A 24,945-nucleotide genomic window follows, 5' to 3' on the forward strand; every position below is an offset into this window, starting at 1 on the left:
CTTGTCAAAGATCAGTTGACTCTATTTGTGTGGGACTATTTTGGGCTCTATTTTGTTCTACTCATCTGTTTCTCTATTCTTTTTCCATTACTGCGCTGTCTTATTTCTGTAGCTTTATAGTATTTCTTGAAGTTGGGTAATGTCAGTGTCTCGACTTTACTTTTCTTCAGTATATTGCTTATTGCCTGTCTTTTATCTTTCCATATATCAATTTGGCAATACCCACAAAATAGCTTTTTGTGATTTCGATTGGAATAGCATTGAACCTATGAATCAAGTTCAAGAAAATGACATCATTATTGACTCTTCCGATCCATGACATGGAATCTCTCCATTTATTTATACCTTATTTTTGTAATTTCACACTTTTGCTCATATAGATTTTGTACATATCTTGTGAGATTTACACCTGGTATATAGGAAAGCAACTGACTTCTGTATATTAACCTTGTATCCTGTAACCTTGCTATAATTGTTCAGTTCAGTCACTCAGTCGTGTCTGACTCTCCGCGACCCCATGAATCACAGCACGCCAGGCCTCCCTGTCCATCACCAACCCCCGGAGTACACTCAAACTCATGCCCACAGAGTCGGTGATGCCATCCAGCCATCTCATTCTCGGTCTTCCCCTTCTCCTCCCGCCCCCAACCTTTCCCAGCATCAGAGTCTTTTCCAGTGAGTCAACTCGTCGCATGAGGTGGCCAAAGTATTGCAGTTTCAGCTTTAGCATCAGTCCCTCCAATGAACACCCAGGATTGATCTCCTTTAGAATGGACTGGTTGGATCTCCTTGCAGTATAAGGAACTCTCAAGAGTCTTCTCCAACACCACAGTTCAAAAGCATCGATTCTTCGGCCATCAGCCTTCTTCACAGTCCAACTCTCACATCCATACATGACCACGGGAAAAACCATTGCCTTGACTAGACGGACCTTGGTTGGCAAAGTAATGTCTCTGCTTTTTAATATACTATCAAGGTTGGTCATAACTTTCCTTCCAAGGAGCAAGCGTCTTTTAATTTCATGGCTGCAATCAGCATCTGTAGTGATTTTGGAGCCCAAAAAAATAAAGTCTGACACTGTTTCCACTGTTTTTCCATCTATTTCCCATGAAGTGATGGGACCAGATGCCATGATCTTTGTTTTCTGAATGTTGAGCTTCAAGCCAACCTTTTCACTCTCCTCTTTCACTTTCATCAAGAGGCTTTTGAGTTCCTCTTCACTTTCTGCCATAAGGGTGGTGTCATCTGCATATCTGAGGTTATTGATATTTCTCCCAGCAATCTTGATTCCAGCTTGTGCTTCTTCCAGCCCAGCGTTCCTCATGATGTACTCTGCATATAAATTAAATAAGCAAGGTGACAATATACAACCTTGACGTACACCTTTTCCTATTTGGAACCAGTCTGTTGTTCCATGTCCAGTTCTAACTGTTGCTTCCTGACCTGCATACAGGTTTCTCAAGAGGCAGGTCAGGTGGTCTGGGATTTCCCATCTCTTTCAGAATGTTCCACAGTTTATTGTGATCCACACAGTCAAAGGCTTTGGCATAGTCAATGAAGCAGAAATAGATGTTTTTCTGAAACTCTCTTGCTTTCTCCATGATCCAGCGGATGTTGGCAATTTGATCTCTGGTGCCTCTGCCTTTTCTAAAACCTGTTTGAACATCTGGGAGTTCACGGTTCACATATTGCTGAAGCCTGGCTTGGAGAATTTTGAGCATGACTTTACTAGCGTGTGAGATGAGTGCAATTGTGCGGTAGTTTGAGCAATCTTTGGCATTGCCTTTCTTTGGGATTGGAATGAAGACTGACCTCTTCCAGTCCTGTGGCCACTGCTGAGTTTTCCAAATCTGCTGGCATATTGAGTGCAGCACTTTCACAGCATCATCTTTCAAGACTTGAAATAGCTCAACTGGAATTCCATCACCTCCACTAGCTTTGTTAGTAGTGATGCTTTCTAAGGCCCACTTGACTTCACATTCCAAGATGTCTGGCTCTAGGTCAGTGATCACGTTATCGTGACTGTCTTGGTCGTGAAGATCTTTTTTGTACAGTTCTTCTGTGTATTCCTGCCACCTCTTCTTAATATCTTCTACTTCTGTTAGGTCCATACCATTTCTGTCCTTTATCGAGCCCATCTTTGCATGAAATGTTCCCTTGGAATCTCTAATTTTCTTGAAGAGGTCTCTTGTTTTTCCTATTCTGTTGTTTTCCTCTATTTCTTTGCATTGATCACTGAGGAAGGCTATAATTGTTAGTTCCAGGATTTCTTTGGTTGATTCTTTTGGATTTTCTACATAGATGATCATGTCATTTACAAAGGCAGTTTTGTTTCTTTCTTTCCAGTCTTTTTAGTTTTTATTTCCTTTTCTTATCTCATGGCATTAGCTAGGACTTCCTAGTTTGATTTAGAAACTGAGTGGTAAGAGGCGGTCATCCTTGCCTTGTTCCTGATCTTAATGAGAAAGCTTTCTTACCAGCTGAGTATGCTATTTTCTGTGGATATTCTTTATCAGGTTGAGGAAGTTCCTGTTTTTAGTTTGCTGCTAGTTTCTATTGTAAATGAATGTTGGATTTTATCAACTATTTTTCTGTCTTTTGATACGATTTTGTGGTTTTTCTTTTAGCCTATTTATATGATCGATTACATTACTTGATTTTTAAATGTTGAACCAATCTTGTACACCTGGAATGAATTCCACTTGGTTGTAGTGTATAATTCTTATATGTTGTTGGATTTGATTTTCTAATATTATGTTGAGGATTTTTACATCTGTGTTTATGAAGGAATACTAATCTTTAAGTTTTCCTGTAATGTCTTTGTGTGGTTTTGGTATGAGGGTGATGCTGGCCTCAAAATTAATTAGAAATTATTCCTTCTTCTCCTGTCTTCTGGAAGAAATGGTATAGAATTTGTATAATTTCTTCCTGAAATATTTGGTAGAGTTCACTAGTGAACTCATCTGGGCCTGGTTCTTTCTGTTCTGGAAGGTCGTTAATCATTCAATTTTGTTTAAGAAAAGACTTTCAGATCCTCGGTTTTTTCTTGTGTGTGTATTGGCAGATGGTGTCTTTGAAGGAATTGGTCTATTTCATTTGGGTTATCAAATTTTGGTGCCTACAGTGTTCCTAATATTCTTTCATTATTCTTTTACTGTCCATGGGCTCTTCCTGTAGTGTTGTCACCTATCTGATTTCTGAGATTAGTAATCTGTGTCTTCTCTTTTTTTCTTACCCTGGCTAGAGCCTTATTGGTTTTACTGATCTTGTCAAAGAACCGATCTTGACTTCCTATTATAATTTTATGAATTTCTGCTGTTTTTAATTACTTAATTTTTTTACTTAGTTTAGAAAAAGAAGAGTAAATTAAATCCAGTTTATTAAAGTGGGAGCTTAATAGTACTGATTTTGGATCACCTTTTCTAATTTATGCTTTCAATGCTGCATTTTTCCCACTAAGCGAGATGGGAACACCAGACCACCTGACCTGCCTCTAGAGAAACCTGTATGCAGGTCAGGAAGCAACAGTTAGAACTGCACATGGAACAACAGACTGGTTCCAAATAGGAAAAGGAGTACGTCAAGGCTGTATATTGTCACCGTGCTTATTTAATTTATATGCAGAGTACATCATGAGGAATGCTGGGCTGGAAGAAGCACAAGCTGGAATCAAGATTGCCAGGAGAAATATCAATAACCTCAGATATGCAGATGACACCACCCTTATGGCAGAAAGCGAAGAGGAACTAAAAAGTCTCTTGAAAGTGAAAGAGGAGAGTGAAAAAATTGGCTTAAAGCTCAACATTCAGAAAACTAAGATCATAGCATCTGGTCCCATCACTTCATGGGAAATAGATGGGGAAACAGTGGAAACAGTGGCAGACTTTATTTTTTGGGGCTCCAAAATCACTGCGGATGCTGACTGCAGCCAGAAAATTAAAAGATGCTTACTCCTTGGAAGGAAAGTTATGACCAACCTAGATAGCATATTAAAAAGCAGAGACATTACTTTGCCAACCAAGTTCCGTCTAGTCAGGGCTGTGGTTTTTCCCGTGATCATGTATGGATGTGAGAGTTGGACTGTGAAGAAAGCTGAACACCAAAGAATTGATGCTTTTGAAGTGTGGTGTTGGAGAACACTCTTGAGAGTCCCTTGGACTGCAAGGAGATCCACCTAGTCCATTCTAAAGATCAGTCCTGGGTATTCATTGGAAGGACTGACGCTAAAGCTGAAACTCCAATACTTCAGCCACCTCATGCAGAGAGTTGACTCACTGGAAAAGACTGATGCTGGGAAGGGTTGGGGACAGGAGGAGAAGGGGATGACAGAGGATGAGATGGCTGGATGGCATCACCAACTCGATGGACATGAGTTTGAGTGAACTCCGGGAGTTGGTGATGGACAGGGAGGCCTGGCGTGCTGTGATTCATGGGGTCGCAAAGAGTCAGACACGACTGAGTGAGCGAGCGAGCGAAGCACTATTTTGGTGCATCTTGTAAATTAAAATTCTGGGTCACTTTACTTTTTTACCATTTGTTTTTCAGTATTGGCTTCTAGCATAATTTCACTGGGGTCTAAGAGCATACTTTGTATTTCTATTCTAAATTTATTGAAGTGTGTTTTACGGTGCAGGATATGGTCTCTCGGTGAATGTTTCATGTGAGCTTGAAGGTGTATTCTGATGTTGAAGTACTATGAGTGTTTTTGATGGTGGTGATTTTCAGCTGTTTCCAAGTCTGCTTAAATTCATGTTCATTGCCTTGGTGATGCCATCTAACCTTCTAATCCTTTGCCCCCTTCTCTTTTGCCTTCAGTCTTTCCCAGCATCAGGGTCTCTGCCTATGAGTCGGCTCTTCACAACAGGTGGCCAAAGTGTTAGAGCTTCAGCATCAGTCCTTCCAATGAATAGTCACGGTTGATTTCCTTTAGGATTGCCTGGTTTGATCTCCTTACTGTCCAAGGGACTCTCAAGAGTCTTATCCAGCACAATTCAAAAGAAGCAATTCTTCAGCATTCAGCCTTCTTTATGGTCCAGTTTTCACATCCATATATGCTACTGGAAAAACCTTAGCTTTGACTATACGAACTTTTGTCAGCAAAGTGATGTCTTTGTTTTTCAATACACTGTCTAGGTTTGTCATAGCTTTCCTTCCTATGAGCAAGCATCATTTAGTTTCATGGCTGCAGTCACCGTCCACAGTGATTTTGGAGCCCAAGAAAATAATCTCTGTCACTGTTTCAACCTTTTTTCCCCTTCTCTTTGCCATGAAGTGATGGGACCAGATGTCATGATCTTAGTTTTTTGAATGTTGAGTTTTAAGCCAGCTTTTTCACTCGTCTTTTACCTTCCTCAAGAGGCTTTTTAGTTCCTTTTTACTTTCTGCCATTAGACTATTAACTATGTACCTGAGGTTGTTAATGTAACTCCCAGCAATCTTGACTCCACCTTGTGATTCATCTACCCTGGCATTTCACATGATATACTCTGCATATAAGTTAAATAAGCAGGACGACAATATACAGCCATGTTGTACTCCTTTCCCAATTTTGAACCAGCCAGTTGTTCCATGTTCAGTTCTAACCATTGGTTCTAAGGTGGTCTGGTATTCCCATCTTTTTAAGAAGATTCCACAGTTTGTTGTGATCCACACAGTCAAAGGTTTTAGTGTAGTCAATGAAGCAGAAATTTTTCTGGAAATCCCTTGCTTTCTCCATGATCCAATGAATGTTGGCAGTTTGATCTCTGGTTCCTCTGTCTTTTCTAAACCCAGCTTGTACATCTGGAAGTTCCCAGTTCACATACTGCTGAAGCTTGCTTGAAAGATTTTGAGCATGACCTAGCTACTGAGAAATGTACAAAACTGTGTGATAATTTAAACATTCTTTGGCATTTTTTTCTTTAGGACTGGAATGAAAACTGACCTTTTCCAGTCCTGTGGCCGCTGCTGAAAGTGTCACTCAGTCATGTCCAACTCTTTGCAACCCCATAGACTGTAGTCTGCCAGGCTCCTCTGTCAATGGAATTCTCCAGGCAAGAATACTGGAGTGGGTAGCCATGCCCTTCTCCAGGGGGATCTTCCTGACCTGGGAATTGAACCCAGGTTTCCTACATTGCAGGCAGATTTTTTACCGTCCGAGCCACCAGGGAGTTTTACAAATTTGCTGACATATTGAGTACAGCATTTTAACAGCATCATCTTTTAGGGTTTTAAATAGCCCAGCTGCAATTCTTTGTTTATAGTAATGCTAAGGCCCACTCTAGGATGTCTGGTTCTAGGTGAGTGACCACACCATCGTGGTTATCTGGGTCATTAAAACCTTTTTTGTACAGTTCATCTGTGTACTCTTGCCATGTTTTCTTAATCTCTTCTGTGTCTGTTAGGTCCTTACCATTTCTGTCCTTTATTGTGCCCATCTTTGTCTGAAGTGTTCCCATGATATCTCTAATTTTCTTGAAGAGAGCTCTGATCTTTCCCTTTCTATTGTTTTCGTCTGTTTCTTTGCATTGTTCATTTTAGAAGGCCTTCTTATCTCTCCTTGCTATTCTCTGGAACTCTGCATTCAGTTGGATGAATCTTTCCCTTTCTGCCTTGCCTTTCATTTCTCTTCTCTCCTCAGCTATCTGTAAAGCCTTCTCAGACAACCACTTTGCCTTCTTGGATTTTTCTTGGGGATGGTTTTGCTCACTGCCCCCTGTGTTACTAATTTCCACTCATAGTTCTTCAGGTACACTCTCTACCGGATCTAATCCCATTGATGTATTTGTCACTTCCACTGTATCATCATAAGTGATTTGATTCAGGTCATACCTGAATGACCTGGTGGTTTTCGTACTTTAAGCCTAAATTTTGCATTAATGATATATTAGCATTTTAATTATACTTGTTAAACATTATTTTCAGTGGTTTCAAGTTTTCAGTAAGTTAACTTGCAAGTAACACTATACTGCTTCATGGGTAGTACAAACATTTTATAACAGTTTTTCCCTCCCTGGAATTCTGTCAAGTTGACCTCTGAAACAGTGAATAAGTCAGCGACTTTTCTTTCTCTTTCACTTCTTAAGGCTTTTTAATGTTATATGTGGGTTTTTTTTTTTCTCCTCAGACTTATTTTTGATCAGCAACTTGAGTGCTTACAATGTTTCTAAAAGTAATTGAAGCAAATAATTTTTAAGGAGCCTTATTAAAAACCTTTCATTGTCAGATATTTGTTGTCAGGTAGATCATAAGAGCATTTGGCCTGGCATTAGTAGACAGTTTAACTTTGTTTACCTTTCTTGGTATATTTATCATGTTTAGAACTAGCAGTCAGGTCCTTGAGCTTCTCAAATGGTGGTCTGGCTTTTAAGTCTTCTCTCTAATATTATTTTGCAAAAGTATATTTGATCATGTCACTTCCCTACTTAAAAGAGCTTTTCTATGATTTCCTGCTGCTGCGGAATGCACCCAAATTCTTTGGGAGAGCATGTTTGGTCTTCGATAATCTGGCTTATGTGCCTATTTCAGTTTTTTCAGCACTTCCTTATGCACTCCTTAGCTGCATCCAAGTGCTCATTTCCATCGTCACACATTCCCTCTTGGTGAGAGTGATGTTTCTTGCTATTGTCTCTCTCTCTGGCACTGTTTCTTCTCTTGGCAAAATGTCAGTATTCTTTCATTGTCTCTAAAGGACTGAGCAACTGCTATCTATCTTGTGCCTTTTGTACTTATCTCAATTGTAGCACTGATCTCCTTGTATCATGGTTATTTAGTTCATGTCTAATTTTCCACTAGCATTCAAGGGAGGCAGATATGGATGTGTTTTTATTTTTCTTTCTAGTCTCTGTGCCCAGTAAATATTACTGGCACCTAATGGGCACACAATAAATATTACTGGCACCTAATGGGCACTCAGTTGTGTTGAGTTACGTTTGGCAATTTTTTTTTAGAGATGGTATTCAGATCCAAGGGAAAAAAAAAACCATGTTAGATATTTCTAGTGAAGGTATTTTTTGGATAGGATTGACATTTAATTTAAATCAGTAAATTTTGAGTAAAGCAGGTTGTTCTCCATAACCATGGTGGACTTTGTTCAACAATCAGCTGACAGCCTTAAAAAAAAAAAAAGACTTGCCTCTTTCAAGGAGGGGGAGTTTTGCCAGCACGTCCTGGGGATTCTAATTCTTCCCTGAGTCTCCAGCCTGCCTGCGCCTCCTGCAGAGTTTGGATTTGCCATCCTGTACAATCACATGAGCCAGTTCTGTAAAATAATTCACTTTTTCTACATATCCTGTTAGAAAACCCTAATACAGGAAGTTCACTTTTAAAAGTTTCTGCTACTGTTCACTCTGTACGTTAATTATGGAGTTTAAAAAAGGCTGACAGAAAGTTGTCTAGGACTTTGGGTCAAAAGTATCTTCAAACATACATTTCTATATATAAGGCCTAATTTACATACATTGACATGTCCAGATCTTAAACAGTTCCATTAGTTTTTGATAAAATCATACATAACCCCTATCAAAACACAGAAATTTCCATCACCGCATAAAGTTCCCTTACACTCTAGTCCCCCTGAACCTGAGCAACACCTTTCTGATTTCTGCATTAAGAGACATGAGTCAGCAGCCAGACTGTCTCGTTGCTCATCACTCTCCTATTGATGGATACCTGGGCTTTTTCCAGTTTGGGGCTAATGTGGATAAAGCTGTTGTAAACATTCTTATGAAAAGCTTTTTGGGAATATGTTTTCCACCTCTTGTAGATAAATATCTAGTAGTGCAATTGTTTGGTTCATAGGATAGACTTATGTTAAACTTTCTAAAAATTTTGTTTCCAATTTTCTCTCCCACCAGTATACAAGAATTCAGTTGCTTTACGTTCTTCCTAAATTTGCTGGTTCTTTGTTTTTTCATTTTATCATTCCTTATGGGTGTTGAGTGGTAGTATCTCTTGCATTCCTCTTATAATTTAAGATGTGGAACACTTTTCTAAGTGCTTATTGGCCATTCATATGGTTTGTTTCCTCATGTCTTTTTCCCTTTTAAAAACTGGGCTTATTGTCTTCAGTTCAGTTCAGTTCAGTTGCTCAGTCGTGTCTGACTCTCCGCGACCCCATGAATCACAGCACGCCAGGCCTCCCTGTCCATCACCAACTCCCGGAGTACACTCAAACTCACGTCCACAGAGTCGGTGATGCCATCCAGCCATCTCATTCTCCGTCGTCCCCTTCTCCTCCCGCCCCCAACCTTTCCCAGCATCAGAGTCTTTTCCAGTGAGTCAACTCGTCGCATGAGGTGGCCAAAGTATTGCAGCTTCAGCTTTAGCATCAGTCCCTCCAATGAACATCCAGGATTGATCTCCTCTAGAATGGACTGGTTGGATCTCCTTGCAGTATAAGGGACTCTCAAGAGTCTTCTCCAACACCACCGTTCAAAAGCATCGATTCTTCGGCGATCAGCTTTCTTCACAGTCCAACTCTCACATCCATACATGACCACGGGAAAAACCATTGCCTTGACTAGACGGACCTTGGTTGGCAAAGTAATGTCTCTGCTTTTTAATATACTGTCAAGGTTGGTCATAACTTTCCTTCCAAGGAGCAAGCGTCTTTTAATTTCATGGCTGCAATCAGCGTCTGCAGTGATTTTGGAGCCCAAAAAAATAAAGTCTGACACTGTTTCCACTGTTTTTCCATCTATTTCCCATGAAGTGATGGGACCAGATGCCATGATCTTTGTTTTCTGAATGTTGAGCTTCAAGCCAACCTTTTCACTCTCCTCTTTAGAGGAGTTTATATATTCTAGATAAAATCTTTTATTAGATACAGTGTTACCAGATTTTCTTGCCCATACATTTTCTTAATGATGTCTTCTGATGAGACTTAAATCTTTTCTTTTAGGTTTAATGCTTTATGTGCCTTCCAAAAGAGCTTGTCTACCCAGACATTATGAAGACTTTGTTTTCTTCTAGAAACTTTACAGCTTTAAATTTTTATGTTTAGGCTTAGGATCCCCCTTGAACTAATTTTTGTGTATGGCTTGAGGCAGAGGTCAAGGTCCTTTTCCCTTACAGATATTCAGTTCCAGCACCATCTGTTGAAGACTCTGCTTACTGAGTCACTTTGGTGCTCTTGTCAAATTTTTTGACTCTACATCCCTCAGCTATGTCCACTTCCTTCTGAACTTTCTCTTCTGCAAGTAGTCTGTTTGGGTTTTGTATTTTTTGGTGACCAGTGGCCATCATATCAATTGTGAAAAGTAACTGCATTTATTGTGTGAAGGCATAGTTCATTCCGTTTTAACACAGAAGGGACTTGAAAATCTAGTAGATAAGGGAAGCTGGAGGACACAAGATGGTAGTAGTGAAATAGTAAGATTTGGTTGTTAAGCAGTGGGATGAAGCACTTGTGAGAGGTAAGGGCCCTAGCTGACACCTCTTACGGTGAATACTTCCCTTTTCTAGGCTTTAACATTTTAATTGGGAATAAATTCATTTTGTACCAACTGGTTTTCTTGTTCATGCCAATAATTGGTTTTTATTTAAATGCTAGCCTTAGTTTTCATGTCTTGTAGCCGTCTATGGGGCATTAGAACTGTTCTGTTGAAAATTTGGCTGGAATTCCTCTGGAGACCTCTTGGGCCTGGTGCTTTTTTTTTAGGGTGGTTTCTTTTTCTAGAGAGATTGGCCTGTTTTAGCTTTATTATCTCTGTGTTCAATTTTGATAACCTGTATTTTCCTAGCAGTGTACCCATTTCATTCAGGTTTTCAAACTTATGGAGATAATAGTGATTATGTAGTCATTTTAAAAAAATTTCTTCTGTTTATTCTTATCTTTTACTGTTGTTGGTTGTGTCATTTTAAATTCTATTATTGGTAGGTTTTAAAAAATTTTATTTTAATTGAAGGCTAATTACTTTACAATATAGTAGTGGTTTGTATACATTGACATGAATCAGCCGTTTGAATCAGTTCTTATTTAGCTTTGTGTATACTAGTGTTTGCTCTGCTCTTTTCCCCTGCCTCTTTTCCAGTCAGGTTATGGAGTGACTGTCTTGTTAAGTTTAAAAAAATAGATATTTTATTGTTAGGTCTGTTTGTTCTATTGTCTATTTCATTGATTTCATCTGTAATATTTCCTTATCAAGACTCTATCCACTTGCCTGAAATAACCTTTGTTCTTTATTTTTACCCTTTCTGAATATCTTGGGATACAGTATGTGGTTAGGTCTAGTTTTGTAAGCTACATTTTTCTTTTAGTAGCTGGGTTGTGTCTATTCACGTTTATTTTTATGACCAATACTTGCAGTCGCAACTGTCTCATAGTATTTATAATTACTTGTGTTTTACTTGTTGTATTTGTGTTCCTTTTTCTATGATGTATAAGCTGATAAGAATACCACAAAAAATTAAAAAGTTAAATAGGCGATCGAAACAAAAATCTTAAGTGCCAGAAACATTTTTAAAGAGCAGAGCCAACAAAATAGTTTTATCTGCTTTCCCCTTTCCCTCTGGGTTTGTCACAGGCAGCGTTTGCACATTAGTCTTCCACCTTTACATTAATATTTGTCTTAATACAATGTATGTGGATACACTAAAATCTTCAGTGCTCTTTTGCCGTAGTTTTTGCAGTTATTCTCTAGATTTCTGAAGATGGGCTTCTGAGTGGTAGGTAGGTTCTTGTATGTTTAAATGCCTGGGCCAAGATGTAAACACAAGTTTCTTATTATGAACTGTGCACCTCACTGCTTACCTTTGTTGATTCATAATGAACGTCCAGACCGAAAACCCTCCACTAGGTTTGTACTGAGTGTCTTTATTGCTAGTGAAGCATGAACTTCGTAGTCTGGTTAGGGTTGCTTTTCTTGCTGCTTTTTTAGAAGGTGGTTTTAACTGTTCTTCCTTTTATCCTACAGGACCAAGCCATATGTCATTCTATGTTCGAACCCACAAAGGGGCTACGCTTTCTCAGTGGTCTCTTGGCAACGGCACCCCAGTCACAAGTAAAGGAGGGGACTACTTTGTCTTTTATTCCCATGGACTCCAGGCCTCCGCATGGCACTTCTGGATAGAAGTACAGGTGGGAAGCTCCCAGCATTGCTGGTATCACTGATCAGGTTCCCAGGTGGTATTTGGCAAGACCCTTAGGATCAGTCAGTATTCTGCCTCCTGAGAACTAATTAACTTTCTCCTGCAGGTCTTAGAAGAACAGCCTGAAGGAATGGTCACTGTGGCCATTGCTGCCCACTATTTTTCTGGGGAAGACAAGAGATCCTCCCAGCTGGATGCTCTGAGAGACAGGTTCCCAGATTGGACATTTCCCTCTGCCTGGGTGTGCACCTACAATCTCTTTGTATTTTAATCTTGTGGATGAGCTCTAAGTACATGTCCAGTGGGATACTCCATGTGGCAGTTTCTCCTTATGTTGCATGGATGGTTGTATGTAAGTCAGTGAATTTTAACGAGCATATGTTCAAAGAGCTTTGTGGGCTAACAGTCTTCAGGGCTGAGCACGATCTATAATGATTACGCTGTGGAGTAGAGTGCATGGCCCTGTTGACACTTGAAAATACCAGTTTTCTGGCACTTAAGCACACGTGGGTACTACACACATAGGTCATTTTATATGACCTTAAGAACAAAAGCCAGCAAACCAGTTTTAATAGTTGAACCCTTAGGATCATGAAAGATGCAGAAGGTACTGTAAATCCCTTGTTAATGAGACAAATGACATTTCCAGTTAAAGCCCAAGACCACCTTTTGTGTGTCAGTAGATGGTAGGTAAAGTATCACAGGAGTTAATGGTCATAAGAAACTGAGGCTTCTGAGACCCCAGCCTGTGCTGGGAGTTGTGCTTCTCCCAGGCAGCCTTGTGGGCAGTCTTTAGAGTGTGCTTGGTGGCTCTAAGGTCCTAGTACTCTGATGTGGAAACCTGTATTGAAGTGGTGGCTCCTGTCCTGTCAGACATGTCGTCACTAAGATCCATCGTTGGGATGCTTTTCTGAGGTGGTTTTCAATACCTGTTTCCTTCTGGGGTTTCCAGGCTCTTCTGGTTTAGAATACTGTTTGTAGAAGTACAGGACATGAACTTCCCTTCTCAGAGCGCTGAGCTGCCATGATGGCTGTTTTGGGGGTGGGAGGAAAAGTGGGAGTAGCTGGGCATTTTATACTTATTCTGTTCATTTTTTTTAAAGAATCTTGTTATCCAAGGTTAATCCTTCAGGGCATAATATTATTGATGCACTGGGTCCTTGTTTTCTAGCCAGTTGAACAGGTTAGTTTCTCAGTAACTTACTGTGTCTGGCAGAGCTGGCTTTCCTGAGACTCGAGGCTGTGGCTTGCACTGGACTGTCCTTCTGTAACTGTCTTTATAGCTGTTGGTGTTTAGGTCCTGCACAACAGCAGCTCTAGGACTTAGAGGTGCTTTTCATGTTGAGGAAGATGGCTGTTGGCTCCAGCAAGTGGAAGAGTTTGGTGAGAGCAATGGTAAATTCTGCTAGCTTTAATTTTTTCCATTAAAAATGTAAAAAGTAAGATAGTTTTTGTCTTCAGCAAGTCTAGGCTAAAAAAAAAACTTTTTTTAAAGAAAGCCATAGTGAAACAAACAAAACAGTGGCACTCGAGTCTGCCTGAACAGAAAGAGCATAGTAGTATGTGTCTTTGAAATCACTTCTTAAAGCTGCTTGTCTGATATATACAGTGTGCATTCTGAATCATGCTCCTATTTCCTTAAAGACTGAGCCCACACAGATAGCAGGGTTACAGCCAGAGCTGCATGGACACTGGAACCAGTGCTTCTCCTGGACTTCGTCAGAACCACAGAGTTGACCCTTGAACCACACAGGGATTAGGAGTGCTGACCTCTGCATGGTTGAAAATGTGCATCATCACACCTCTATATACAAGGTTTTGCATCTGTGGATTCAACTATGGATCATGTAGTACTGTGATATCCAGTTAATGAAAAATCCCTGTATAATTGGACCTGGAGTTCAAACCCATGTTGTCAAGGGTCAGCTGTATCACTAGTCTTAGATAATTCAAGTGACACACAAAGTTTGCACTGCTATAGCTTTTATAGACTCACAATTGTGGAGAAAAATAGTATCTAAATGAATTTCAAAATACAGGCATATTTTCTGTTTCTGTGGTTAATCTGAAATAGATTACTGGAAATTATTTATAGGGAAAAGAAAAGCAAACTTCCAAATGTGGAGGAAGGGCATTACCTGAGTTCCTGTGATTCCCACTTGCACACCCCCCACCTCCCTGGCCCCACGCCTTGGGAAACATGTTGTTAACTCCTTTTTGATAATAATCATGGTTTTCTTTTTGCCTTTATTTCCCTATGTGGACAGTTCACTCTTGTTTTGGTTTTCTTTGGCATTATAAAGCTCTAATGTTGTAGGTCAGTAACAAGATGCACATTAGACTCAGGGCATGCTTAATATTCTGGGGGACTGCTTTAATGCCAAAAATGGTTAAATAATTGCACACAATACTCATGGCTCTTAATATGCACACCGTCAGATCAGCAGGCTGAAGAACTTGTTAGTTTTTGCACAGTACTGCACATTTGGGGAAAGTGTGAAGGATTGTGATTTTGAAGAAATTCTTAAAAATTTACCTAAGAATGACGGTTGCATGCAGTATTTCTGTTTCCATACTTTAGCAGATGTACATAGGCATGATCGGATTTCTAAACCGTCACCACAACTTTAGAAGCCAGCCTGCGGACTCAGGAAGCTGTAGAAAGAATGAATATGTCTGTCCATTTCTTTTCACTGGTTTGCTAGGGATGAATTGTTGCCTTACAGTTTAACTGAAATAAACATGTTAAATACTAGTCAGTATCATTAACAAAGAAACAGACCATCATTGTTTATATTTTCTTGTAACCCCCTCATTAGTTATTTTAAACCCATAAAGCCTTTTAGAGCTTTAAAAAATAACAACTTTGTTGTTAGAAAGACCTAGTTGGCTCCTGTGGGTATAATTGCTATTTTAAAGGATCATGTTAGCAAAGAACTCAACATGGCTTCAACTGGAATCCGTTTTACTGTGGAATGAAATCGTGCATTTGAATTTCACAGAAATTAAATAGCAGTTTTGGCATTTAGCACTGTCGGCAAAGAAAATCACTGAAGGGGCTAATAAAGGATGTTCTTTCATTGGGGGGATGGGGGGAAGAAAATACTATCTTTCAGCCAGAGAGTGACCCGCTGCTCACAAGGAAGGCATACCACTAGGCCCCAAAAATAGAGAACCCACTTGTAAGCTCCAAGAGCTCTGTGCAAGTTACCTCCCTTTCCAAGTGAGTTCCCTCAGAACAGTTCAGTACAAGGTGAAGCAGCCAAATAACTTATGTTCTTAATAATACCTTGTCTTTTAGGGCCAATAAAGCCAAAATGCATCTATGCCTCCTTATGTCTGTTTTTATTCAAAAAAACATCTTGGGCATTTTTGAAGTGCATCAGTACTTTTCTTTTGATATTACTATTTCCTTACTTGATTAGTGAAAATACAACAAACGTATTGATAATTTCTTTTCAAGTTTGGCCTATATCATGACCAAAATGAGACTGAGCCCAGGAATGGAATGTGGGTTTAACACCTAAAAGTCAACGTAATATACCAAATTATTAGAATAAAGGACAACAATATAATCATCTCAACAGAACTGAAATTTTTCTGACAAAATTAACACCTCTTTATGATAAAAAATAGAAGGGAACTTCCTTAACCCGATAAAGGTCATCTATGAAAAACTCAATGGCTGACATCCTAATGTATAATGAAAAACTCAGTACTTTCCCCTCTAGGGGGAATCTACTTACTGCCACTTGAATATTGTATTGGAGACTCTAGCCCAGGCTCTGATTATAGATGACATGATTTTCTATACAGGCAATGCCAAGGAATCCACACAAAAAACTATTATATAGTTAGTAAGTGAATTCAACAGTGTTGTAAGATGCAACTGCAACATAGAAAAATCAATTATTTCTATATGCTAACAAACAATAATCCAAAAATAAAACAGTTCTATTTGCAATAGCATCAAGAATAAAATACTAAGAAGCTTATTAAAAGTACCTATAAAACCCTCCTGGAAGAAACTGAAGCCATGAGTAACTGGAAAGATACTCCATGTTCATGGGCTGGATGGCATATTATCAAGATGGCAAGATTTTCTAAAAATTGATCTGAATATAATCCTTATCAAACTTCAAGCTGCCTTATATGTGTGTGTGGGTGCACACAAAAACTGACAGGCTGATTCTAAAATTCATATGGAAATGCAAGGGACACAGAAGAGCCAAAATGGTCCTGAAAAAACTTAACATCTCTCACGTTCAAAACTTCATTCTAAGCACCAACAGTAATCAAAACAACGTAGTACTGGCATCAAGGAAAGACCCAGAAATCAATGTAATCATTTGTAGTCAATTGATTTTCGACAATTCAATAGGAAAAAAATCTTTTCAGTAAATGGTAAACTTTTCAGTATATTATAACAACTGAGTAGTCACATACAAAAGAACAAAGTTAGACTTCTTCATATCATATACAAAAATTAACTCAAAATGGATCAAAGACCTAAATGTAGGTGCTAAAATATAAAACAGAAAAAAACATGAGCATAAATCTTCATAACCTGGGATTCGGAAATGGTTTCTTGGATATGACACCCAGAAGCTCAAGGAACCAAAAAAAAAGTTGGGGACTTCACCAAAATGAAAAGCTTTATGTCTCAAAGACAGTATCATGAAAGTGAAAAGCCCTCAGAGTCAAAAAATATTTGCAAAACATAACTGTCTAGTATCTAGAATATATAAAGAACTCTTGCAAATCAACAAGATAAATGAGCCATCTGTGAAGTGGGCAAAGGATGTGAATACACAGTCTTCTCCAAAGAGATGTGAATGGCTAATAACATAGGAAAAGCTGTTAGCCATCAGGGAAATGCAAACCTAAACCATAAGATACGACTTCATACAGAACTCAGACGGCTATAACCAAAAGTACAAAAACAAATGTTGACAACAGAAACTTGAACCCTCGTCCACTACTAGTGGAAATGTTTTTTTCTTTTAAAATGGTACAGGCACTTTGTAATACAGTTAATAAGCGTTCCCCGCACCCCCCGCCAAATTAACCAGTTATCATAACCCAACATTTCCACTCCTAAAGAGAACTGAAAACTTATGTCCACACAGAAACCTCCGTATCAGTGTCATTATGAATGACGGTCCGAGCTGAATCCATCCCAATGTCCCTCTACTGATGAGTAAAGAAATGTAATATATCCATAAAATGGTATACCCATATACATTTTAAATATAAATTTCTAGTTATAAGGAAAATTCTAAAAGGTGGAATTACATAATGAAAGTATACTTTTAATACATATACTTTTTGCTGTTAACTTGATGAGTAAACAAAAAATTCATGTAATGGTTTTATTGCCCTTTACCAAGTTCAAAAAATACACATTACAGAAGTAGCAGCAACTTTTAATTACAAGCAAAGGTTGACTCTGCCCCCAATAACTTCTTATTTTGGTATCAGCAAATAATTTAAACTTCAAATAGTTATATTGAATATTTAAATTCATTGGTTAAATATGGCTTAAACAGTCAAATACGTGATCCAAACAAGGCAAAATTAAAATATGATTTAAAAAATTAAAGTATATAACAAACTACCAAATAAAAGTTTTTCTGCAAAGCTGCCAATCTTTTTGCCTTGGGGCCACCTATATCTGTTGGTTGCAAAACAAGTATTTTATACAAGAAAAGTTTACATCATGGCATTAACCATAGGAATACGGTTAACTTAATGGTGCCCTGCTTTTAAGAGTGCAAGATGAACCCAGCAGCACATTAGGATATCTGTAAACATGGTTGTTTACAATGGTGAATCATTTTTATTGACTAAATACACCAAACACAAAAGTAATGCTAGTTCTTCTCATAATGGAGAAGAATTTCTTCAGTTTCTTGCTTGGCTGCATGAACTCACATGGGAAACATTTTCTATCTTAAGATTCAGGGAAAGGTGGTTTTAAAACAAAGGCTTAAATAAATGTAGCACCAGAAGGGCCAGGTACCAGTAAGCACATATTCCACCTGTTCAGGAATTTTAGTATGTGAAAGTATTGCACTTGTAATGTGAAAAGTAAGTGATAGTAAATTATCAAAATCAGTAATTTAAAACCGTTGATGACTTTTGAACAAAGCATTTTTCAAATTTGAGTTTCCCTTCAAAGGAAACATGGCTAGGACAACTGAATCTAGCCATTAATTTTAAAAAGCAAGGATAGAGGACCAAGTTTTATTTCTAAACTGTAATTGCACTATGAGAGAAGAGGCTGTTTTACATAGTGGTATGAATTTGGTCCACATCAAACACGTTGTTATTATAAAAATAAGTTTGTTTTCGTAAAAAATAACATTGCATTCCTTTGTTCAAATTGCACAGTATAAACAAGCTATCTAAATTAATACTGTTATAAGGTAATTGATATACATACAATGGATATGTGTTTAGTCTGAATCAACTGAGTCTGCAATTGTGTTTTCATAATGTATGAAAACTAAAATTTAAGCTATATCTAGAAATACATGAAATATTTAAGAAGTTATGATGAAGAATGCATTCTTTACATACTAATTTTTAGTAGCCGTGATAATACAGGATTCAGCAGTTTATTTACATAGAGTTCATTTTTATTCAATTTACAAAAGCAATAAATAAGAAACTACATTAATTTGCACAAAACCTGTTTCATTTCATGATCAGTGTGACCATTTCTGTCACCTTATCACCAAGCCAATAAATCTGTCTTCCTCTATGAAGAGTGCTTGTATCTGGAAAGAAGAGCAAGCCCTGCCTTTGTTCTAAGAGTGAGTATCTATAGCCATGCAGAATCCAGCATAAAACCTTACAAATTATAGTACAAGCCCTAAAAATAGGAACAGTGCCTTTGAGTATATTTACACAAAATTATTCACAAAAAGATACGATTCTTTGATACAAAATAGTTTAGTGGTATCTAATAGCATAATTGATAAGAACTCCTCAGGCCTCTGCCTACACTCACCTAGTAGGAACCAAGCTAGACAAAAAGCAGGCACACTGACACAGGTAAACAGCTTCCATCAATTGAGGACTGGGATTAACAGGCTAGAAGAGGAGCATCTTACAGGTGCCTGTTATTCCAGCGCAGGCATCTAGTCAGAGGCCCAATTAGGGAGTCCAGTGCTCTTGATCCAGGGGGCATACAGGTAGCTCAAGTATTTGATGAGCTACAGCAAGCACCTTCGCATTTATTTTTAAAAAGCAGTCCGGAACACACGCTGAACCAGAAAACATAGGGAGCTTTAAGTAGTGAAAAAGTAAGCCCATCGGGGGCAAAACAATCCCTGTGGTTTAAGAGCTACCAATCTTTAAGAAAACCAAAATGTTCGCATGTACATCTGTACAATATTCTGTACAACTTTCCACTGCAGCTTAAAAAAAAACTTTTATGAAAGATGATCTTTTTTTTTTGATATCACATTTTTATGGACTCAAGATTTCATAGAGGAAAAAGTTAAAATTTAATAATACCTTACCAGAGTCTCTGAGCTGTGTTCTCTCCCTGGTTAAATTTTCCAACTAGGTCACAGTGTCCTCAGTTGCACGCTGATGCTAATTAATACTGCCCATGGTGATGGGACTCACTGTGGTTAGGACACAGAACAGTCGTAAGTCCCATCTTGAAAAGGTTCCTCCTCTGCTCGCGCTGTGTCCTCTTCTTTTCGGCTGACCAAACTGCTACCTCCGACCTCGCCCTGGGGGATGCTCCCATGGCCCAAGGAGCTCCTGTTCTCCTCTGCCCGGGGGCTAGTCTGTTCAGGAGTCTTACCCACAGTCATCGGCTGGAAGGCTTCAGGCTGGACCTGCTCTTCTGTTATCTCACTAAGCTTCTGCAGGTGTGGCTTAATGATGTTTAAAAATGGCTTATATCCAGGACTAAGCAGAAGAAAAAGGAAATTAGCTCTTATCAGCCACATTCAAAAGGCTCCACAGCACGTTATGGATAGATTCTTACTAAGCACTGATACAGTAGGGTCAGTGATAGATTATGGGGTACAGGAGGAGGCACAGAGGGAGTAGGAAGGGAAAGGCTTTTAGATGCCAAGGTCCCCATAGAGGGGGCTACACGTAATTGTGAGCACAAACAGCAAAGATGGATATTCTTTATCCAGTAATGCAATTAAAAAGCATATTCTATAATCGTAAACACCATTAAATAGGATTTTTAGACTTGAAAAACAGGACCTTGAGAGAACATTTAGCCTAAATGAATTTTCCAATTAAGGAAGACTAGACCCAAGTGAGGGAAACCCCAAATTCACAGGTAACTGGTGACAAAGAGGGTAGATTATAGGCTCTTCTAACTTCCATTCACTATTCTTATTTTGGGCTTGTCAGTAACTGCCATGGAATGTTCAACTCACACAGACCTTAAGTTTTTATCTTGTTTTTAGGTTATCATCTTCAATTCCACAGAACTAGAAATCTCAAGTTCCAGCCTAGTTCTAAGGTCATTTGTACTGTACTAAGGTCACTGTCCTCAGTGACACACATTCACTGACAGCAATGAATATGACACATTAAAAATAACTGGGTCTAAAATGGTAACTGAAGAAAATAATCTTAAAAATGAATATACAAAAGGAGTTTTTATTTCAAGCAACCTATGAATCTCCAAATAAATGAACCAGAAATAAGCCTTAATGTGAAGGAGGAGGCGTCACCGGAGGACAGTCAAGGTAACGAGCCTAATAACTTACCAATCTGTGGAGGCCCATCGGTCCACAGCGTGCAGCCCTGTCTTTATGTTCTGTAACATCTCTCCATCTACCTCTGAAGACTGTATAATAACCAAAATCTGGTTGATTATCGAGGATTCTCTAAGAATCAGGCCTATAACAATGCACCAGTCCAGACATCCTGCCTCCATGAAGACGTGCAGCAAATACCTATTACAGAAGCAGAAACACAGTGACTGATCTAGGAAGGATCTATGGATGAAGAGAAGGGCAGTCGTTATTGGGAAAGCAGCCTGTGTACCCAATTTGCCCAAATACCCTGAGGAGGCATTCTACGCTTCCAGAATGTTGAGAAACTCACCGAAGCTGGACCTGGGATTTGTGAGGCCCTTTACTCGCCAACTCCATGGAGATATGCTCCAGCTCTGACTGGGTCAGACTGAGTGTGGAGAAATTTTCATCCACCATTGTCCAGTCTCCATCCACCATGGAGCTACTTTCAGTCAAGTCTGTGGCTGAACCAATACTGCATTCATCACCTGATGAAGAATTGTCAAAAGTCACAAACTAGCTTAATGTATGTTTTCCTTTAATTAAAAATATTAGCAGTCTCTCAGATGTTGCTTCTTCTTTAGGATTTTGAGATCAAAACATTAGATTCACTACTAAAATTCCCATGTTACATTAAATAGTAGAAGATGTTAAAAAAAATCATCAGAGAGGTAACCAGATATTATGTGCCTACACTACTACCTATTAAGCAGTCCTGCCCACCTCTGGAAACAACAACAACAAACCTAGCTATAAATTTGTTCAAGTCTTTTTTGGGGGGAGGGAGGTGCTACACAGCTTATGGGATTTTAGTTTCCAGGTCCTTGAGGCAGTGAGAATAGAGTCCTAACCACTGGACCACCAGAGGATTCCCAATCAAGTCTTCAGATTCAATCACCAATCTACAAGAAATACAGAAACTGTTTAAACCACGAAGATGCAATCAACTCAAATCCAGTCATGAGGAAATCCACAGAAGCAAGTCTCTTCAATGAATAAATTGCAAGAAGAAAAAAAGAGACGGGGAAGGGGAACAAGCACTAAAAATGGAATTTAAGAAACATAATCACTGTGTGTGAATCTTATTTGGATCCTGATTCAAAGCATTCTTGGGCTTCCCTTGTGGCTCAGCTGGTAAAGAATCCACCTGCAATGCGGGAGACCTGGGGTTGATCCCTAGGATGGAAAGATCCTCTGGAGAAGAGAACGGCTACCCACTCCAGTATTCTGGCCTGGAGAATTCCATGGACTATATAGTCCATGGGGTTGCAAAGAGACACGACTGAGTGACTTTCACTTTCTTTTAGAACACAAAAATATTATGATGTTGTAAAACAGCTGGAATTTGAATACTTACTGGATATTTGATGGTATTAAGGAATTACTGTTAAATTTTTAGAGATATGACATTAGTTTCAAAAAAAGTCCTTTTAGAAATATATACTGAAACATTCACAAATAAAACATATTGTATCTTAGATTTAGTTCAATAATACAGGAAGGAGAAAGTGTTTTATCAACAAATTTATTCATGAGTTGGTAATAACTGAAGTGGGGGTTGGAGGGAAGGTGCCCATTATAGTATTATTTCTCCTTTTAAAATATGTTTGAAATGATCTCTTTAAAAAGTTTTCTAAGGAAAAGCAATGATGCCACCTCAGGTCCATTAGGATGCTAGTATTAAAATCATCAAAGAAGTGTTGGCGAGGATGTGGCAAAACTGGAATCCCTGCCAATGTTGATAAGAAGTAAAGTGGGGCTGCTGCTATGAGGAAAAAGTTGAAAATAGAATTACTTGAGCTGACAATCCCCAGAAGAATTGACAACGGTCTCAAAGAGACTTCCCATATTCACAGTACCCCCCCGTTCTTTGCAGCATAATTCACAATAACCAAAAGGTGGAAGCAATGCAAGCGGCCACTGATGAATGGATAAACAAAACATGCTTTGAACACACAATAGAATATTGCCAAACCCGAAAAAATAAGGAAGTTCCCATGCATGCTCCAACAAAGATGAACTCTGAGAACATTATCTAAGTGAAATAAGCCAGACACAAAAAGACAGTTACACAGGGACAGAAAACAGAATGCAGTTGCCTGGAGTTGGGGGGGGAGGGAGAGATGGGGAGTTTTCTTTAATGGGTATAAAGTTTTGCTTTGGCAACATAAAAAAGAGTTTTGCAGGTTGGTTGTCCAAGAATATAAATGAACTATACACTTAAAAATCCTTAAGGTAGTAAATTTTACGTGTATTCTACTACAACAAAAGAAGCCATGGCTTCAATATGCCTCCCTACATAGCAGCAGTTCAGGTAACAGTGATGACACACTGAAAATCAAACATCAGGTGAATGCCGCCTGGCCATTAAAAACCTGCAGAAAATCAGATCAACTGCTACTTAAGTTCTTATATAAACCTAAACAACATAAATCACTTTAAAGCTTCTTCAATGTGTAATTCACCCATTATTATAATTGCAGAAGACACACATTTTTTTGGTAAAGGGTCAGACAGTAATCTTAGGCTTTGAAGGCTGAGATGCAAAATTAAGGGTATCATGCAGGAATTTACAAGAGAAAAAAATTTTCCCATAATTTTTTACAGCTGAAATAAACAGAAGATAACTGGTAACAATATTTACAATACAGGTCCACCTATGAGACGAATGGAATTCTTTACACATGGATAAAGTTTTGCTTACTTGAGGTTCAAAGTTAGTATTTCTGTATCATCAAAATTGATTACAAAGGTTCATTTATTAGTGTTTAGCTGTAGTGAGGTTTTACCTGTTTCATTTATGCAAAATAAACATGGCAAAGTATAATCAAGGTCATTTTGGTCTTGTGGTAGTAACGATTCACCTCTCCAGCAGATACTAACGCTAATTCTCAAGGACACATCTTGAAATGAGTGAAGCTCTCTGAAATGCTACATACAGCATATAAACTTTCCTCCAAAGAAACTAATGAGGAGCTATGATTTAAAATGATATCTACCTTTATTCGATAATGGTGACAGGAAGGCATCTTGCATCTGTGGCCCGTGAGATGAGGCTGTGTCTATTTCTTGATGAGCAGGGCCAATGTTGCCGAGCCAGCTCTGACTTCGTTGGACATTAGAGACACTAGCATCTATCTCGAGGTTTAAAAATGGGTCAGTTGACTGTGACTTTAACAGCTGCTCTCCCACTGCAAGGTAGGAAACAAAGGGAAAACAAAAGGGAATTAAGGGTGCACACACTGCCATTTCCAATTCAGTTCTTTCAGCTTCTCTTCCCCCACCAACCCCAAATACTAAATGTTCAAAGACAATTAATGTCCCTACACCGCATTACCCATCCATGAACCAATGAGTCTGGACTGGACCAGAATGAACTGACTAGATAAGGCCACCCAGCAGGCATCTTCTATCATTGCTTAACTGACTAGAAACTAGGCAAAACCTTATGCATCCTTAAATGATTTTCCTTGGTTTTAAGACGACATGAAACTTCCAAATGCCATAATAAAAAGTGTTTTGTTTGAATTTTCGTAAGTAATAATGATTACATCCTGAACTAAAAAACCTAAAAAATTTTTTTACCAAACTACAGTTCACTTTGCCCTCTCCTAATTTAGCAGATGGCCCAAGCTCTAAAAGACGTATTTTTACCATTTTTCTGGAATGAATCCTGTCAGGTTAAGTCACAATTTAGCTTATTTTGAGATCTGTGACTAACCAATGCCAAAGTGAAAGTGAAAGTCGCTCAGTTGTGTCCAACTCTTTGCGACCCCATGCACTATATAGTTCATGGAATTCTCCAGGCCACAATACTGGAGTGGGTAACTGTTCCCTTCTCCAGGAGATTTTCCTGACCCAGGAATTGAACCGGGGTCTCCTGCATTGCAGGAAACTTCCTACCAAAAAAAAAAGTGTGGTAGCTTCTATACTCAATCAATGCTCAACTTGATAATCTGAGAAAAAAATTGGTTGGATTTATAAATTAAACTTCAAAGTCATAAGACCTAGAGACACATGATCGACTTTTATTTACATTCTTAGTCAAATGGTGGATGTTCCAACTGATCTACAAAAAGTCAGCTTTTATCTA

At 38.7% G+C, this 24,945-nt stretch overlaps 2 protein-coding genes across 8 annotated transcripts in view; one reads left to right on the plus strand and one right to left on the minus strand.

The window, feature by feature from the left end:
• The window catches only part of ERMP1 (endoplasmic reticulum metallopeptidase 1), a 72,160-nt gene that overhangs the window by 44,934 nt on the left and 2,281 nt on the right, over positions 1-24,945 (plus strand). Inside the window, exons 14-16 of one of the 4 annotated variants that reach the window (XR_008686241.2) lie at positions 11,895-12,058; positions 12,176-13,464; positions 13,714-15,395. Coding sequence is in view for 3 of the 4 variants with exons in the window: in XM_055428265.2 (XP_055284240.2) it covers positions 11,895-12,058; positions 12,176-12,310; positions 13,714-13,806 (392 nt within the window). In the remaining variant the exon portion in view is untranslated. Of the gene's footprint in view, positions 1-11,894; positions 12,059-12,175; positions 15,396-24,945 lie in introns of those variants that run through there. The other 3 variants (XM_055428265.2, XM_055428266.2, XM_055428268.2) reach the window with 3 other exon arrangements.
• The window catches only part of RIC1 (RIC1 partner of RAB6A GEF complex), a 145,277-nt gene continuing 135,863 nt past the window's right edge, over positions 15,532-24,945 (minus strand). For all 4 annotated transcript variants that reach the window (XM_055428261.2, XM_055428262.2, XM_055428260.2 and 1 more), the window contains 4 exons: positions 23,852-24,043; positions 21,163-21,340; positions 20,823-21,011; positions 15,532-19,998 (listed from right to left, as the gene is read on the minus strand). In XM_055428261.2, the coding sequence (XP_055284236.2) occupies positions 19,713-19,998; positions 20,823-21,011; positions 21,163-21,340; positions 23,852-24,043 (845 nt within the window). In that variant the 3' untranslated portion in view covers positions 15,532-19,712. The remainder of the gene's footprint in view (positions 19,999-20,822; positions 21,012-21,162; positions 21,341-23,851; positions 24,044-24,945) is intronic.

Source organism: Moschus berezovskii, chromosome 7, assembly GCF_049115385.1.
Source record: "Moschus berezovskii isolate FMDL1 chromosome 7, NW_MosBer_1.0, whole genome shotgun sequence".
Classification (NCBI taxonomy): domain Eukaryota; kingdom Metazoa; phylum Chordata; class Mammalia; order Artiodactyla; family Moschidae; genus Moschus; species Moschus berezovskii.